The sequence below is a fragment of the Arachis ipaensis genome, chromosome B9 (genome assembly GCF_059453495.1).
Source record: "Arachis ipaensis isolate K30076 ecotype BB chromosome B9, ASM5945349v1, whole genome shotgun sequence".
Classification (NCBI taxonomy): Eukaryota; Viridiplantae; Streptophyta; class Magnoliopsida; order Fabales; family Fabaceae; genus Arachis; species Arachis ipaensis.
The window spans coordinates 99,285,132-99,304,442 of record NC_142444.1 but is presented as its reverse complement, the minus strand read 5'-3'; the positions used below and the strand labels follow the sequence as shown (position 1 = coordinate 99,304,442).

At 35.9% G+C, this 19,311-nt stretch overlaps 1 protein-coding gene across 2 annotated transcripts; it reads left to right on the top strand.

Moving 5' to 3' along the window:
* Positions 1–383: 383 nt before the first annotated feature.
* LOC107617805 (nuclear pore complex protein NUP98A) lies at positions 384–9,348 on the top strand. 2 transcript variants are annotated; one of them, XM_088500052.1, is made up of 14 exons: positions 384–614; positions 690–878; positions 3,395–3,458; positions 3,695–3,997; positions 4,519–5,154; positions 5,305–5,529; positions 5,623–6,203; positions 6,761–6,848; positions 6,949–7,009; positions 7,208–7,343; positions 7,471–7,587; positions 7,684–7,861; positions 8,232–8,291; positions 8,412–9,348. In XM_088500052.1, the coding sequence occupies exons 3-14, from the start codon at positions 3,440–3,442 to the stop codon at positions 9,080–9,082; spliced, it is 3,075 nt and encodes a 1,024-aa protein (XP_088356178.1). In that variant the 5' UTR covers positions 384–614; positions 690–878; positions 3,395–3,439; the 3' UTR covers positions 9,083–9,348. The 2 variants fall into 2 exon arrangements, with proteins under 2 accessions (XP_088356178.1, XP_016175161.1); XM_016319675.3 differs by having other exon boundaries at positions 435–878.
* Positions 9,349–19,311: the final 9,963 nt, after the last annotated feature.

The window sequence follows — 19,311 nt, the reverse complement described above, 5'->3', positions numbered from 1 at the left end:
ATACTATATACCAATAGAATAAAATTGAAACATTTTGAAAATATTAAATATTTAAAATTAACATTGCGTTTTTTTTCCCCAAAAAAGGCAATTGGTGTTCAGGGAAATGCTAATGCTACTAAAATATAAAAATAATAGATAAAATAATAAATCATTGGTTTTAACTTTTTTATTTTTCTTTTTGTAAAAATGTATGTAGCTCAGTTTTTAATTTTTAAAAATAATATTGTAGCCTAATTAACAGGTTATCTTTTTTTCAATTTTAATTATCCATATAAAAAATAACAAAATGAAAAGATAATATTAGAGAAAAATAAATAAAACATAAAAATTTCAAGCTAAATAAAATAAATAAATGATTTCCTGCCATACTCGTAGAAGATGGTTTACCTTCGTGATTTTAACGCTATATTTCCAATTTTTTTTTTCTGTTTAGGACGGAATTTTAACGCTATGATGCAGCACTTATTACTATTAGTCATACAATCCCCATTCTCTCTGTCACTGTGACCCAAACCCCCATTTCTCTCTCTCTCTCTCCTCCTCTCTCTCTCCCCTAATCCACCACCGTTCCCACTCTTCGGAACCAAGATCCATTTCCCAACAATATCACTGTAAGTTTTTCTCTCTTTCGTTGCGCCATCTTTTTTTTTTTTTTTGTTTAAGAACGCCTCCGTTTTTTTTTAAAGTTTCCGTCGTTTTGTCACGTCGTTTCCGTCTGCTCGAGCTGTGCTTCCTGCTCGTGTTGTCGCCGCGCCTCCCTCGCCTCTCTCTCTCTCTCTCTCTCTCCTCACGTCTCAGCAATAACCCCAGAGAGAGTTTAATTTGTATTCTGCAACCTTGTTCATCTTTTTCAAGCACAAGATCTTCTTCTTCAGGTAAGGATTTGGGTTAAGGATACCTCAGTATTTTAATGTATTTATGTATCTATAATTGCTTGACATCTTAGAAATCTAGGTATTCATCTATGTTTCTCTTTGATAATTTTTTTTTTTCCTTTTAAACTGTTAGTGCTTCTGCTAGAACATGTGGTTTGACATTGTTTTATGTTTAGATTTTTATGTTTTATTTTTATGTATTTATTTTTTTGATGAACTCTGTTTGTGCTGTGAGTTATTGGCATGAGGGTTTGTGTTAGGTTTGAAAAATTTTGTCAAATAGGTATGTCATATTTGGTAATATATATGTTGATGATTTTTATCGAAAGCAATGAAATATATGACATATGATGTAGTTTATGGTAGTATTTGATTTGTTTATTACTATGTTAGTGAAATTTGATTTGTGAAGGTAGATGTAATAATTCCTTTATCAGTCAGAAAAGCACAATTTTGGAGAGTGTTGGTGTTAATTTGATGATTCTAGATTAGTAAATCCTTTTCATGTTTTCAAGTTTTACATGTTTAGTGGGCAGTAAAACTCAAAGGTGTTTGTTTTGTCCTGTATTCCTCAGTTTTTGATACGGGTGAAAAGCTTTTTGAGCCAATTGACAATGGGGTTTATTAACGAGTATTAATTTATCACTACAAGGAAAATGCTGTTCGTTTCCTCACTTTTCAGGAGTTGAAACAAAATAAAATGGAAGAAACTGCTTTCCTCTCTGTAGATTTTGGCAGAGAAAGATAATATATAATTCTTTTAATACTTTTTTTCTTTATTTATTTATTAAAAGTATTGTAATCTATAATGCCAGTTCCACTTGCTCCTTATCCAACACCATCGGCTCCATATACTCCTTCTCTATCTGCAAATGGTATCTTAATTTTTCTTGATGTGTGCCTCCTTGGATTTTTTTTTTCTACTGTCTAATTTTCTATCATTACTCTTATATAATGTTGTGGATCATGCTTGTATAACCCATGCTTGTATAACTATGCAAAAATGGACAGTGATGATTATTGTTGCAATTTCTTCTATTACTAGTCTTTTTTACTTGCTATAATATTTTTTTTTATTATTATGTAATCAGAAAATTGTTATATTACTACTTCAGATGAGAATTATATATAGTAGTGGTTGTTCAAATTTCTAATAGTATATAATTTATGATTATCATGACTGGAGTTTTGGTTGTGTATGATGATGAGGAGAATCTTCTGTAGTGTATGTTGTGTTAGTGATTTTTGTTGTTATTAATCAGGGGAAGGACAAAAGCAGAGGAAAATTAAAGAAGAAAACAGAGAAATTTTGATAACATTTTTACAAGAGTTGTGCATGTATGCTTTAGGGCCTGTTTGGATAGGGTCATAAGTAACTTTTTTTTAACTTTTAACTTATAAAAATGTATAATATTAATGTCTGATGCAATTTTTAAAACCAAATTATAGCTTTTTAAGAAGCTATTTAAGTACTTATGGAGAAGTTGAACAAATGACTTCTCTCATAATAAAAAGCTTTTTATCACATTTCTTTTAAAATAAGCACTTTTAGAACTAAAAGACCAAACACAAAATAACTTATTTATAAGCTATTTTTAATATAAGCATTTATTATTTAAGGTATTTTTTCAAAAGGAGCTTAATTAAGCTATTTACCCAAACTATTATAAGTTAAACTTATTAGTGCTAGTAAGTTTTGACTTTTGAGATTTCTTTGTAACTTTGATTTGGATAATAGTGAAGCTTTTTAATACATATGTGGTTAGAATTGTTGAGATTTGTTTTATATAAGTTTAACTGTGGATTATGAGACGAACATGAATTACGGGATTTTTAGAAATTTAGATAAGTATTTTGTGCTAATTTTAATTGTGATAATGCTAATTTTAATTAAAGATATTTGATATTAGGGGTATTTTAGTAAATTAAAAAATTAGAATCAATAATAATTTTAATGAAACATATTTGTTATTAGGGATATAATAGTAAATTTATTATTAGAGGTATTTTTGTAAATTCAAGAAAAATTTCAATGTAAAAAAGTAATATTCAATTAGGTTTATATTTAATTTTATTAAGAAAGCTAGAAAATATTTGATATTAGGGGTAATTTTGACATATTACATAATATGTCCAAAGAACTTAAATCCAACCAAACAAAAAATTATTCATTCCCAGGAATTAAATTTTGTAAACCAAACATAGAAATACTACATGCTAGAGTAATCTCATTCCTAGGCATTATATTCTTGGGGATGATATTCTTAGGAATGAAAACTAATATTTGAATCACACACCCTTCAGATAATATTGTTGCATCTTCTACCTTGATTCAACTGATTGGTGTCGTAAGAATGTCGTTGATTAATTGATTATTTGATCCCTAAATCTAAATCATACGACTCGCGTATTGCTATTTATTTTGGTTAATTTTGTTCCTTATTTAGGATAAAATATAAAGAGAAATTAAATTAATTTTTGCTTCTAATGTGCATATTGGTGAATGATGATTGCAGTTAGGGGGCAACAAGAGGCCGCTTTGTGTTTTGGAACTTGTGACGATGTTTGGTTCAACGAACCGTAAGTGCATTTGCCCTTGCTTATTAATCTCTCTTTCTTTTATTCTTATGTTTTGTGATAATTTTGTCTCATTTTTCTTAATTGTATATTTATGATTTCTTAATTTCTTTTTTTCTTTGAGATGTGTATCGGTTCGAGCTTAGCATGTGATAATTTATTAGACTATAATTGGTTTGTCATTTAGGATTGGGTAATTGTATATTGTTAAAGTGGTGTGTTTCTTTTTCATTTGCCAGCTTTTGGGCAGTCTTCATCGAGCCCGTTCGGCTCACAGTCTGTTTTCGGGCAGAATACTTCTAGCAGCAATCCATTTGCCCCTAAGCCTTTTGGTAGTACGAATCCTTTTGGTTCGCAGACAGGTAGTTCCATATTTGGAGGTACTTCAACTGGTGTGTTTGGTGCTGCTCAGCCTTCTTCTCCCTTCTCTTCTACCACAACGTTTGGTGCTTCATCTTCGCCCGCATTTGGTAGTTCGGCTCCGGCTTTTGGTGCGTCACCTTCCACCCCAGCTTTTGGTGGTTCATCATCATCATTTGGGGGTAAGCATGCTTATGTAATCTTTGTTGTTACTCCAATTATTAGTCAGTTTAGTTCTCATTTTACTTTTGTGTAACTGTCTTTCTTTCGGCATTTGGAAGAATGAAAAGCATCATATTAATAAAGGTTGTGTATGTGATTTGAGTTTTTTGGTTTGCAAGTGAGGGAATGGAAAGGTTCCTCTATTATAATCTTCAAACCCTTCCATTCACACGCCCCAAAAAGGAAATGCCAGTTTACAGTCTTCATACAAAGGTTTGCACCGTTACCTCACGATGTTGTGGTCCTATTGGTGATTAGCTAATTATTTTGATGGTTTTGTTTTGGTGATGGACTTGCAATGCAATTGTTGAGCTTTGTTTACACACTTCGAGTGACATATTATATTACACATTCCTGCCTTGACTTCTTTGCACTTAATAATTCATTAGCATCTTTTGGCATATTTTCTGCTTATTCTCTTAATTTGTTTTATTTCATTTTTCTCTAATTCAATCTGCTAACCGACTTGGTTGCTATATAGGATCATCTGTTTTTGGTCAGAAGCCTGTTTTTGGAGGTTTTGGATCTACTCCCACTCAAACAACTCCATTTGGAAGTGCCACCCAGCCGTCACAACCAGCATTTGGAAGCAGCATCTTTGGTTCGTCAACTCCTTTTGGTGGATCGTCTCAGCCAGCGTTTGGTTCCACGGGCACCCCTGCGTTTGGTGCCACAAGCACCCCTGCGTTTGGTGCCTCAAGCACCCCGGCATTTGGTGCTACTAGCACCCCTGCATTTGGTGCTGCTAGCACCCCAGCATTCGGTGCAACTAGCACCCCTGCATTTGGTTCAACTTCCAGCCCATCCTTTGGTAACACAGGAAGTGCATTTGGTGGGTCCAATACTTCCGTTTTCGGAGGCGGGGGAGCATTTGGGGCCTCAACTAGCCCTTTTGGTGCATCAAGTGCTCCTGCATTTGGCACTTCAAGCACTCCATTTGGTGCCTCTAGCACTCCGGCTTTTGGAGCTTCTAGTACTCCAGCTTTTGGAGCTTCAAGTACCCCTGCATTTAGTTTTGGCTCTACTCCAGCTTTTGGTCAGTCTTCTTCTGCATTTGGTGGCAGCACCCCATTTGGAAGTACAAGCTCACCTTTTGGAGGGCAGAGTTCTGCATTCGGTGAGTTAAAAAAGCCTTTATAATACTGACTACTTAGTGACAATTATTCTTAACTACTTGGGACTTGTGTATGATAATGACTTTATTTTGGGTTTCGTATACCTTATGCCAAGGAAATTGAATGTTCTCCTTACATATTTCTTCATACAGGATCCCAGACTCCATCACCAGCCTTTGGAAATGCTGGTATTGGTCAGCCGGGTTTTGGAGGTCAACGGGGTGGAAGTAGAGTAGCTAACTATACACCAACGACAGAAGCTGATAGTGGTACCTCTGGACAGACTGCTAAATTGGAATCGATATCAGCCATGCCTATTTACAAAGAAAAAAGCCACGAGGAGCTAAGATGGGAGGACTATCAATTGGGAGATAAAGGTACTTACTTCTTTATTATAAATAATAATGTGATAAATTTGCTCATTCCAATTACAATGACCCTGACATGATCTATATTCGATTTAAATTCAGGTGGGCCACATTCCTCTGCTCAGACCACTAGTTCGCCATTCGGAGCATCTACAACACAGACAAACACCTTTGCTCCTATACAAGGGTTTGGTCAAACATCTGCCAACCCTTTTTCTGGCACGACAACTAGTTCTAACCCATTTGCCCAGAAGACTTCAACTTTTTCTGGATTTGGTACAACATCATCTGCTCCTGCCTTCAGTTCATCAGCTTTTGGTTCTTCAACAACAGGCGTATCACAGCCTTCTATTTTTGGCTCATCCCCCTCTCCATTTGGAGCTAACTCTTCTCCGAGCTTTGGGACATCTTCTACATCCTTGTTTAATACTGTTTCTTCTCAGACTTCATCTTCACCATTTGGCTCAAGCATTTTTGGGAACACTCAGCCATCCCAATTATTTAGTTCTATAGCCCCGCAACCAAGCTCAGGTTTTGGACAGACATCCTCTCCCTTTGGGCAGACTTCATCTTTTGGTCAAACTAGCTTGTTCAATTCACCTTCTTCTGGGCTTGTTGGAAGCATTTTCTCGAGCAGCTCATCACTCACATCTAATTCTCTGACAGGCTTTGGGCAAACGGCGGTGAGTATTTATATGTATGCAGTATTGCTTTTCACTTTTTAATCTTAGTTTCGTTAGAGTACAATGTTTGTATCAAGCAAGATAAAATATGGTCATGTTCACACAAAAGCCAGGGTTGTTGACATGGATCTATTGAAACCATAACAGTGTAAGAATCTTTACCAAGTATTATTTAATATTAGAGGAGTAATGCAGGCTAAGTAAATGAAAGATGGTATGCAATACAGTTGTAGTATTGAAACATTAACCTATCTAGTTGTGACTGAACGAGTTGATTCTTGACATGATGTTAAACCCTCCATGACCAAGTGGTTAGGAGTTTGGTCCTTGCTAATACATCCCATAACAACAATAACAACTGAGCCTATACTCATCGCATTGTTTGCTACATGTATTTAATGGTACTATTGCTTCCTAATTGTGTCTAAACTAAATTAATTTTACGCTAGGTAAAATGGTATCGACAAAAAGATTAGTACAGATTTGTGTGCAAGACTGAGCCTATACTCAACTGCATTTTGACTTTCTAATATATTTTTTTTCACTTATGTGTGCAGCCATCCATTTCAACACCTTTCCAACAACCACAGACTGCTCAATCAGGTGGTTCCTTTGCCTTTGGCAACTTTGGCCAGACACAACCAAGTCAGTCAAATATATTATCTATTGCCTATTCTCTTTTCTCCCTTTCACTGATTGAAGGATTAATGTTTCTAATGAGTTCTTACTGTACTGTCTTAAATAGTTGGTGCAAGTAGCTTCGGGGGCACTCCAGGTATATTTGGGCAGAGTAACTTTGGACTGTCGTAAGTTACAACTCTTGTAACTAAGTAAAGTCATGTATTCGATATTAAATTGTTTAGTGGTTTTCCTCACTCAATTGTGTTTGTCTTTTTATTTGCTTGTCTTTTTGGAGTAGAATTGCATTTTTATTCTTTCTTTGATAAGTTTGGATGTTGTATTTAAAATATATAAGGTTCTTTGCTTATGTGTTCACGTGACAGGTCTTCTACTCCGAGCTCTGTAGTTGCACAACCAGCACCAATGACCAATCCATTTGGAACACTTCCTGCTTTGCCTCAGATGTCAATTGGTCGAGGTGGAACAACTTCAATTCAATATGGAATCTCTAGCATGCCTGTAAGAAGATCTCTCTTTTATTTGAACTTTGGTTCTATTGGTCTTTAATGCTGGTTTTGTAATTGAGCATAAATTACTTTGATCTTTTATGTGCATTTAAAATATGGTTGACGATATCTCATTCCAGGCTCAAGACAAACCTGCGCCTGTTAGAATATCATCGTTATTGACTTCTCGACACTTATCACAAAGACGAGTCAGGGTTCCTCTCCGGAAATTTCCGTCTAAAACAGATGGACCAAAGGTGAGTACTGTAGTTTTTATTATCAATCTAGGTTTCTAAATAACATGCTCCTTTATGGAGATGAATATGGTGTATGACTGCACTTCTTGCCTGCAGGTTCCATTCTTTAGTGATGATGAGGACACTCCAACCACTCCAAAGGCTGATGCACTTTTCATTCCTAGAGAAAACCCAAGGGCACTGATTATTTGTCCCATGGAGCAATGGCCTGGAAGGGCTTCATCTGAGAAAGCATCACCTTTTAAGGATAGAAATACCCCAGTGAAGGAGAATGGTAATGTTTTCTAAATTGTTTGTGGTTAGTGTTTTATTTATTTTACTTGAGTATGGGCCATGTTAGTATGTTTGATTATGCGCTAACACAAGGCATGCCATCCAAAGATTTGTGTTCAAGTGTTTGATAAGATAGAAATCATATCACTATCAACATCGGGCAACACCTTTATTAACAACCCCCCCACACCAAAAAAGGGAAAAACTATATAAAAAGAAAATTGTGTTACTGTAATGGGTTTGCATCCCATATTATGTTGGTGGTCCTATTGTCTCTCATATGTCCCCTTTTGAAAAAGTAAATTCCGTTCCTAGAGATTTAATGAAATGACAAGCAGACTTATTATTTTGTTTCTTAATACCATGTTCAGGAAGTGCATCTAAAGAAGCATCTACTCAACCAGTTAATGGGACCAGCTCAGCTAGCAATAGTATGTACATATGAATTTTGTAGTAGTTGATTTAGTTATACAGAAGCTCTTTGGTTTGTGAATACTATATTTTTGATTGTTTTATTGAAACATTGTCTGAATTTTGATGATTGATTTCAGAAACTGCAGTGGAAAATGGGGTTGTCAAGGAGCATGTTCAGCCTCCAACAAAGCAAGTACCCAATGGGAGTGTTGAGGACCATTCTCCTCAAAAGGCAGATGTATACAAGACCCTCAGTGGGCACAGGGCTGGTGAGGCTGCAATTGTGTACGAACATGGAGCTGATGTTGAGGCACTAATGCCAAAGCTTCGGCGTTCTGATTACTATACGCAGCCTCGAATCCATGAGCTGGCGGCAAAGGAAAGAGCCGAACCAGGATTCTGCAGTCATGTCAAGGACTTTGTGGTCGGAAGGCAAGGTTATGGCAGCATCAGATTCTTGGGTGAGACAGATGTAAGAGGACTTGACCTTGAGTCCCTTATTCAGTTCAACAACCGTGAGGTGATTGTATACATGGATGATGCAAAGAAGCCACCTGTTGGACAAGGGCTGAATAAGCCCGCTGAGGTTACTCTCCTTAGCATCAAATGTTTTGACAAGAAAACTGGGCAACAATACACAGAAGGGCCAAAGATCGAGAAATATACGGAGATGCTTAAGAGAAAGGCTGAGGACCAAGGTGCTGAATTTATTTCATACGATCCCATTAAAGGAGAATGGAAAATCAGGGTCAACCACTTCAGTGTCTACAAGCTGTTGGATGAAGAAGACTGTGAGGTGGATGAATGACAAAAGAACGTTGTTGGGAATTACTACAGTGAGTTTAATATTTTGACAACCAAGTGCCTTTTTTTTTATATGTAAATTTTTGTTTTTGCCATGTGTTGATAGATTTTGGGTTAATGTTGATGTTTTTTTTTTTTTTTAAAATATCATTTCTTTGGGAGTTCTATTAGGTCTTATAGTTGGGATGATAAAATGTGGTTTGTCTAGTCTCTTTTGTACCCCTTCTAAAATACCATTCAATTTACAAGTGGTAAAGTTCCGCTGGACAAGTTTGTGTTTTTATTTTAAAGAATTGTGATCTTTGATATACCATTCAATTTACTTGTGCTTGATTTTTCTACGAGGATAAAAATGGCAATATGTGCTTTTTCAAATATTTTGCATTATAGTTCCTCTGTTGACTGCATTGAAAAGTTCTGCGTTAAAAGTTGGTGATACGTGGCGGTTGAGGGATAAGTGATAGGAGGTCGGGACTGCGTCTAAGACTCTAGGGGCTTGTCTTATCACTTAATACAAGTTACTAGTCCTAATCCTTTATCCGAAATGGTTATAATTTCACATGGCATGACTACGATAGCAATATTCGGTATTCCTATATTTGGCCAACCTAAAAATGAAACTAAATTGGCCTTTTACTAGATGTTTCTCTACTCATTTTCTTTGGAAAAAAAGGTAAGCAAAACTCTACGGTATAGATAAGAAAAACATTCACATGTATAGATTCCATGTGCGGCATGTATATATGTACTGTCTTTTTTTGGTCAGACATGTACTGTGTCTGAATCTTTCAGTTGAAGCACTAGCTATTGGAAGTTGGCAAGGTGGCAGAGTTTTGTCTTTTTTCAATTGTAATTAGTTGTATTTTTACTAATTTGCAGTTATTACTGGTTTCTTTTTGTGAGCTTCTTGTATTGTTGGACTATGAAAATATGGGCTTTGATGGTTTGGTTTGTGGACTCTCTTAAGTATTTATCGGTGTCTCTTCCTCGAGTCTTACTCTTATTTTCACCCTTCTCTTTTAGTTTTCTCGTGGTTCTAAGATTGAAGGCTTGGACGAAGAGGAGAGAGTTGTTTTATAGAAACACTGAGAAGAGGTATCGGAGGCGTAGACCGAGCAGTGGAGCTTGGGAGCAGGAGCAAACAGGAGGCAGCGCAGAGGCAAGGGAGCAGAAGGGAAGCATGATGCGACAGCATACAGTGCAAAGATGAAGCGGTGAACGGCGGAAGAGGAGAGGTTCAGGGGTGAGGTATAATGAGAGAAGTGTGAGAATTTTATTTTTTGGACGAGTGGTAATTTGCCTTTTAGGATTAGGAATTGAGTAAACACTCAATCCGGTTTTGTCCATTTTTTAGAAGGATAAAACGATTCCTGTTAAAAAAAATGGTATGTTCTAGCTTTTGTCTTTGTGTTCCGTGAGACATGACGGCCCTTCCATAGCTTCCAGCATTAAAAACAATCGGAATTAGTATCTGTGTCACTTAATGGTGATGAGCTGGCTGTCAGGTATCCATTAAGTGCCAAGCTAGCAAGTGAAAAATAGACAGGGGTCAATTTGTCCCTGTCTTCCAAACAAAAACGTTGTCGTTTTAAGTGGAGATTGAAATGGTGCGCTAAGTGCGCGTGCTTTAGATTTCCATTTAGCCCTTCTTCCCTTTTTCCTATTTACAGAATACCCAAAAATCCTTTTATCTTCTCTCTGAAGACGACGACGCTCTACCTGGTTGTGGAGCTGAGTAAGACGTTGATAGTGTTGTTGACAACGCTCCAAGTGAAGCTTCAGACGGTACCACTAACAGACTCCCTAACGATGTTGACAGAATTTTCTAGTGTAAGCTTTCGAGGAAAGTAACGGATTCTTCAACTAAAATATTAGTAACATTGTGTATTGTTTAATTAATTTTGGGAAGTAAGTGTTTGCATTTTTTTTTCTGGGTTGGTGTCGCATCGCATAAATAAAGTTTAGTTAGGGTTCAATGTTGCTAATTTTGAAACATTTTGTCATCAAGAGATAAAGATCTTTTCCCTTTTTGCAATGGAATTCATATATAGAAAATAGGAAGTAAGACCATAATAAAAATGTATCAATTTGCTTATATTAAAATTACAAACTCTATATATAACAATAAATCCTATCGATATAGTTATCATTATTCAAATTTCAATAGTATTTATATATTAATACAAACATAGCTATGATTAGTGTTTATAAAAGAGTTCCAATAACTTTCTAATGTTTAAGGCAAATATATACTTCCACAACTGTTCATGTACTCTATTGAAATTTGATTTTTCCGTGGAAAAAAAAAACCAGCAAATATATACCTACCTACTTTGACTATATTACATCATGTATAGTAGTGAGTTTGGATTTTTTTTCTTGTGTCACCATATGTGTATTACTTCATTAAAATATATACCTAATTTGACTATATGTATTCTATTAAAATATACCTACTTTGACTATATATATTCTATTAAAATCACAATTATTTATTTAGAGATTGTAATTTAAAACATCAATTACTTTGTTTGTTTCAGATGGATGATTTTATGGTTATTCTTAGATGGATGATTTTATGGTTATTCTTATATTTCATCATGGAAGAAGTTTTAAGAGAAATTCAGAGGGGGTATTATGTTATTCTAATAGAAAAGTGCATAAATATCCACCTATGGATTTAGACTATATTAACCTTTTTGATCTAAAAACTTTATTTAAGGAGTTAGGTTATACAACATATAAGGAAATGTATTGGTTTGACAACACTGCTAATGACATGGAAGTTAGGCTACATGTTATCAAAGGTGATGCTAAGATAAGCGAGCTGAGTGCTCAGAAGAGAAATAAGAGCAATAATAAATTTTATCTTTACTTTGATCACCCGATAAATGTCGCTGATCTTGTTGATGATGGTGTGGAGTGTGATACTATTGCCCCTGCTTTTGTTATTATATAATTAGGTGCTAAGACATGCAATCACTGATATAATTGGTTGAATACTCTTTTGGATAACTATATTAGTAAGGGCTGTTATGATGCTTCCCTTGTTTTATTATTATGGCATTATGCGTTAAGTTTCAAGTTTCAACGGATGGCTTCTTATTTTGTTCAACAAATACATAATGCCTTACTTTATTACAAAATCATGTATATTACTGCATTCTTTAAAATCAAATAAACGAACATATAAAAACAAAAGTAGGTTAATTGTATTTATATTCATGCATCAAAAGTGATCGACAGCAACAAATGCCATAGCCTAAACAACTTAACAACCATGATCATGATGTTTCACAATACTCCAGAAGCAACATATGATTTCTCTAAATTACACCACTAAATAGGTTTGTAACTACAATTCCAGCAACAAATGGCAACACAACACATCCAACACTAATGCACCTAATTTGACTAAAATTCAATATAGTTTTCTTCAAATGAATTTCTAAACCAACCAATCTTTCTTCTAGCTCCCTAACTTTGTTATCATTTGCAGAAGAATGAGCATCTTTATGATTCTGATTTAGCTTCAAACCTCCGAACAAAAGAGCATTTATAGCATTCTCATTGAATGATGCAACATAATCATCAAGCCAACAAAAGTACTTGCAACGAGGTGTTGGAGTCTACAAAATAATATTCTTTTGTAAGAATCTAATAGAAAACAAAGTGAACATCGTTTTAATTGTTAATAAACCTACCTTGAAGTATGAGCATCGAAAGAATAGTCTGTTTGGGTTCATATCAGTTTCGGACATGAACAAAATTGCATAAATTCCACATGTACACTCTGGGATAACCCACTTCTTCTTCCTCCTTGATCCCACATTCCCAATAACATTCAAACTCCAACCTGATTCATTTTCAACTCTCCCACTTCGCAATTTGACGTCGACCCACGTTCTTCACTCTCAACCATGCTGTCCTAGGGTTTACAGTTGAATACAGTGACACATTTCCAGAGTAGATAGTGAAGATGCACAACATTTGAACCTCCCATCCCACTTAAAAACGAAAATATTTTTGTTTGAGAGACAGGGACAGATTGACTGTCTATTTTTCACTTGCCAGCTTGGCACTTAATTGATACCTGATGACTAGCTCATCACCATTAAGTGACACGTATACTAATTCTGTTTGTTTTTATCGCTGGAAGCCACGGAAAAGCCATCATGTCTCATGGAACACAAAGACAGCGGCCGAGACGTACCTTTTTTTAAAACAGAGATCGCTTTATTCTTCTAAAAAATGGAGAGGTCGGATTGGGTGTTTACTCTTAGAAATTTCACACAAATGAAGTAAAATAAAAATCCACATGGTTTAAACAAAAACTATGAAAGAGAAGGTTTATAGACCCAGTTGAATGAATTTTATTTGGCTCAATATAAAACAATTAATTCATTATCATTAACACTATAATAATACAATTAAGCTTAAATTTAAGGGGGGCAAAAACTGACATTTGCAGTTTTATTATTGCAAAATATGGGAGATAGAGATAGCAGGAACAAGTGCCATTCATACTCCTAAGCCAAGATAGTATTTTTTCATCCACACCATACCCCTTCCTGAAAAGTAATACTTTATAGAATATGCTAGTGCATATTTTTTTGGCCAATAAAGAACAAAGAGCAGAGAAACGAAATAAAACAAAACTAAGCAGCTAAGTCTCGCAGCAACAAGACTTCATTGGAAAGAATCCAATTAGCACAGTCATGCTGAGTCTTTTCTCTTCATGTTGCCAAGAGATCAACCACCAACTTCATCTCCTTCTAAACAAATGCAAACTGGACCGTCCAGCTTCTCCACTTCAACTCAGATTTTGTTGAGGACACCTCTTTTTGGATTGATCTAAATCTAGCTTCCCAGGCAGTCTCCAGACCTTAAGACGTTAGAGCCAGGAACCCTTCCCGAACAATCCCTCAACCATTCCCTTTTACCATGGCTTACACACCTAAATCCCGCCACTCTTGAGTCTAGTTATGTAATGCCAAATTTGAGAGGGATGTGATCATTTTAGCTACGTTTGTTTACAGAGACAGGACACTGAGACAGGGACACAGAGACACAAAATTATGTTTAGCAGAAGAGACATGGATAGAGACAATGTGTCCAGAGACACTGAATTAGTGTATTTTGTATCCATCCTGACAGGAAGGACACGGAGACACTAACAAGGGACACAACTTATTTTTTATTTTTTCTTTCATTATTTTTATTATTTTTTTCATAATTATATTTTTTATTATTATATTTTTTATCTCAAATTTTTTGAATGAAAACAAATGATAATAAATTGGATTTTTATAATTTGTTCAGTTTATCACCAAACAGAATATAAGAACACAAAATTTTGTGTCTCTGTCCATCAGTGTCTTGTCCTGTTCTGTTCTCGAAAATAAATGCAGCCTTTAGAATTATATAAAAATTTTGGAGTGAGACTGCCTTGCTGGGGAAGCAACTCGTAAAATGTTTATAAAATTGGAATGAACTCTTTTAAAGTAAAATAGTTATTAGTAAAGTGAAAAGGTTAGTAAAGGGAGAAATTAAGTCAAGTCATTCTTGAATCAAGGTAGTTGGTTTACACATGATAGAAGTTACAAATTTAGTACTGATTAACTACTTACTTTATCACTTTACAGTTTTGCTCTTTTTCCTAAAAAATTATATAGTGATGAAAACAATCCTTGGGACCAAAAACATTATGAATCAATAAGTCTAGTTTAGTACTACAAAATATTAGAGCCAAAGGAGTTTCCTATGATTCATGGAGATCTTTACAAAACAGGAATTTATGGCTGTATTATCTGTACAATGCATAATTTGGATAACAAGGTAAACATGAGGAATTAAGCCCTACAACCTACAAAACTAAAATAGTTAGTAAGATTATTTCATAACAAACATGTTGACATAGAGTTTGAATTACATGATTCTGAGTTTGGAAACCTAGTCAAACCCAATAAACCTGATAAGTGACATTGAGGACGTAAGAGTCTCAATTCATATCGGACATGTTTTAAAAATGAAAGGTTTATTGTAGTTTGTGACTTAAGGTTCACTACAAGAAAAATCATTTTTAGCGGCCATTTATTTTGTTTTTAGCGGCAATAAAAATAGTTGCTAATACATTTACCGGCAATTAGACATTAGCCGTCTTATGCTTTGTCGCTAAAAGGTTTTAGCGGCAATTATAACATTCTCCATTTGGACTTCTGTAGCTCCAGAAAAGCTCTTTCGAGTGCAAGGAGGTCAGATCCTGACAGCATTTGCAGTGCTTTCTCTGCCTCTGAATCAGACTTTTGCTCTAGCTCCTCAATTTCAGCCAGAAAAATACCTGAAATTGCATAAAAACTCACAAACTCAAAGTAGAATCCAAAAATGTGAATTTTAAAACCTATAAAAACATAATGAAACTTAAACAAAACATACTAAAAACTATATGAGAATGATGGCAAAAAGCATATAAAATATTCGTTCATCAATGCACAAGATCCTGCTAGAGGATGACTGGTACACAGAATCGTGATTGTTCATTCCCTGGCTACAGCGCCAAAGACTTGGTGTGGAAGAACATGATCTCATCTTTTACACAAATCCGCGTAACTAACCAGCAAGTGCACTGGGTCGTCCAAGTAATAAACTTTACGTGAGTAAGGGTCGATCCCACAGAGATTGTCGAATTGAAGCAAGCTATGGTCATCCTTGTAAATCTCAGTCAGGCGGATTCAAATGGTTATAAGGTTTTAATAATTAAAATATAAATAAAACAGAAAATAAAATAGAAATACTTATGTAATTCAATGGTGGAAATTTCCGATAAGCGTTTGGAGATGCTTTGTTGCTTCTAAACTTCTGCTTTCCTATTGCCTTCTTCCAACCATGTGTTACCTCATTCCATGGCAAGCTGTATGATCCTCTCGGATGAAAACAAATTCATATGCGCTGTCACCGCACGGCTAATCATCTGTCGGTTCTTGCTAGCGTCGGAATAGGACCATTGTCCTTTTGCACACTGTCACTACGCCCAACATTCGCAAGTTTGAAGCTCGTCACAGCCATCCCTTCCTAGATCCTACTCGGAATACCACAGACAAGGTTTAGACTTTCTGGATCTCAGGAATGCTGCTAATGGTTCTAGCCTATACCACGAAGATACTAATCTCATGGACTTGGTCCGTGTATTAGATATCCAAGAGAGTATACTCCAGCTGTCGTCCAATGACTACATTGAACACCATGTAGACCGCTTTGTGGTTGTCAGGCACGCGATCTTGGCTAAGCGAGTAACGAAGATTGGGTGATTGTCATGGGTCACCCCTTCATTCTGACTTAACTGAATTAAGAACAAGAGTATATCTTGGAGAAGAAGTAGGCGTGAATTAAAGGAAAAACAGTAGTAATTGCATTAATTCATGAAGAACAGTAGAGCTCTACACCTTAATCTATGGGGTGTAGAAACTCCACCGTAGAAAATACATAAGTGAAAGGTCTAGGCATGGCCGAATGGCCAGCCTCCAAATGTATACAATGGTCTCTAAGATTAAAGTGATCAAAAGATATTCCAGAGATATAAAATAAATCTCTAAAAGTAGTTTTTATACTAAACTGGTAACCTAAGTTTACAGAAAATGAGTAACTAAGTGCAGATAGTGTAGAAATCCACTTCCGGGGCCTACTTGGTGTGTGCTTGGGCTGAGCATTGAAGCTTTCACGTGCATAGGCTGTTCCAAGAGTTAAACGCCAGCTTTAGTGCCAGTTTGGGCGTTTTACGCCAAGATGTTTTAGGCTGACTTTGAACGTTAGTTTGGGCCATCAAATCTAGAGAAAGGTATGGACTATTATATATTGCTGGAAAGCCCAGGATGTCTACTTTCCAATGCAATTGAGAGCGCACCAATTGGGCTTCATCAGCTCCAGAAAATCCATTTCGAATGCAGCAGGGTCAGAATCCAACAGCATCTGTAGTCCTTTTTCAGCATCTGAATAAGATTTTTGCTCCGGTTCCTCAATTTCAGCCAGAAAATACCTGAAATTACAAAAAAACACACAAACTCATAGTAAAATCCAGAAATGTGATTTTTGAATAAAAACTAATAAAAATATAATAAAAAGTAATTAAATCATACTAAAAACTATGTAAAAATAATGCCAAAAAGGGTATAAATTATCCGCTCACCACAACACCAAACTTAAATTATTGCTTGTCCCCAAGCAACTGAAAATAAAATAGGATAAAAAGAAGAGAATATACAATGAATTCCAAACTTATCAATGAAGAATAGCTTCAATTAGATGAGCGGGACTTGTAACCTTTTTGCTTCTGAACAGTTTTGGCATCTCACTTTATCCTTTGAAGTTCAGAATGATTGGCATCTGTAGGAACTCAGGATTCAGATAGTGTTATTAATTCTCCAAGTTCAGTATGTTGATTCTTGAACACAGCTATTTTATGAGTCTTGGCCATGACCCTAAGAATTTTGTTTTCCAGTATTACCACCGGATACATAAAAGCCACAGACAAATAACTGGGTTAACCTTTTCAGATTATGACTCAGCTTTGCTAAAGTCCCCAGTTAGAGGTGTCCAGAGCTCTTAAGCACACTCTTTTTGCTTTGGACCACGAATTTAACCGCTCAGTCTCAAGCTTTTCACTTGACACATTCACGCCACAAGCACATGGTTAGGGACAGCTTGGTTCAGCCGCTTAGGCCAGGATTTTATTCCTTTGGGCAATCTTATCCATTAATGCTCAAAGCCTTGGATCCTTTTCCTTGCCTTTTGGTTTATAGGGATATCGGCTTTTTCTGCTTGTTTTTTCTTTTTCTTTCTTTTTTTTTTGCATTTTTTTCGCAAGCTTTGTATTCACTACCTTTTCTTGCTTCAAGAATCAATTTTATGATTTTTCAGATTATCAATAATATTTCTCCTTTTTCATTATTCTTTCATGAGCCAACAATTTTAACATTCATAAACAACAAATTCAAAAATATGCACTGTTCAAGCATTCATTCAGAAAACAAAAGGTATTGTCACCACATCAAAATAATTAAACTAATTTCAAGATAGAATTCGAAACCATGCACTTCTTGTTCTTTTGCAATTTAAAAACATTTTTCATTTAAGAAAGGTGAAGGATTCATAGGACATTTATAGCTTTAAGACATAGACACTAGACACTAATGATCATGTATTAAAGACACAAACATAGACAAAACATAAAGCATAGTTTTCGAAAAACAAAAAAATAAGAACAAGGAAATTAAAGAACGGGTCCACCTTAGTGATGGCGGCTAGTTCTTCCTCTTGAAGATCTTATGGAGTGCTTGAGCTCCTCAATGTCTCTTCCTTGCCTTTGTTGCTCCTCCCTCATGGCTCTTTGGTCTTCTCTAATTTCATGGAGGAGGATGGAATGTTCTTGGTGCTCCATCCTTAGTTGTCCCATGTTGGAACTTAATTCTCCTAGGGAGGTGTTGATTTGCTCCCAATAGTTTTGTGGATGAAAGTGCATCCCTTAAGGCATTTCAGGGATTTCATGATGAGGAATTTCCTCATGCTCTTGTTGAGGTCCATGAGTGGGCTCTCTTGTTTGCTCCATCCTTCTCTTAGTGATGGCCTTGTTCTCTTCAATGAGGATGTCTTCCTCTATGACAATTCCAGCTGAATTACATAAGTGACAAATGAGATGAGAGAAGGCTAACCCTCCCAAAGTGGAAGACTTGTTTGCCACCTTGTAGAGTTCTAGGGATATGATCTCATGAACTTCTACTTTCTCTCCATTCATGATACTATGGATCATGATAGCCCAGTCTACAGTAACTTCAGACCGATTGCTAGTAGGAATAATAGAGCATTGGATGAACTCCAACCATCCCCTAGCCACGGATTTGAGGTCAAGCCTTCTTAGTTGAACCAGATTACCTCTTGAGTCTCTCTTCCATTGAGCGCCTTCCACACAAATGTTCCTAAGGACTTGGTCCAACCTTTGATCAAATTTGACCCTTCTAGTGAAAGGGTGAGGATCTCCTTGCATCATTGGCAAGTTGAATGCTAACCTCACATTTTCCGGACTAAAATCCAAGTAGTTCCCCCGAACCATTGTGAGCCAATTCTTTGGGTTCGGGTTCATATTTTGCTCATGGTTCTTAGTGAGCCATGCATTGGCATAGAACTCTTGAACCATTAAGATCTCGACTTGTTGAATGGGGTTGGTGAGGATTTCCCAACCTC

What these genes read in the sequence shown, in the direction of transcription:
- LOC107617805 (XM_088500052.1), top strand. An exon ending in AGGGCAGAGTTCTGCATTCG is followed by an intron (nt 5,155 to 5,304) that starts GTGAGTTAAAAA and finishes TTCTTCATACAG; the next exon opens with GATCCCAGACTCCATCACCA. An exon ending in GACCAGCTCAGCTAGCAATA is followed by an intron (nt 8,292 to 8,411) that starts GTATGTACATAT and finishes GATTGATTTCAG; the next exon opens with AAACTGCAGTGGAAAATGGG.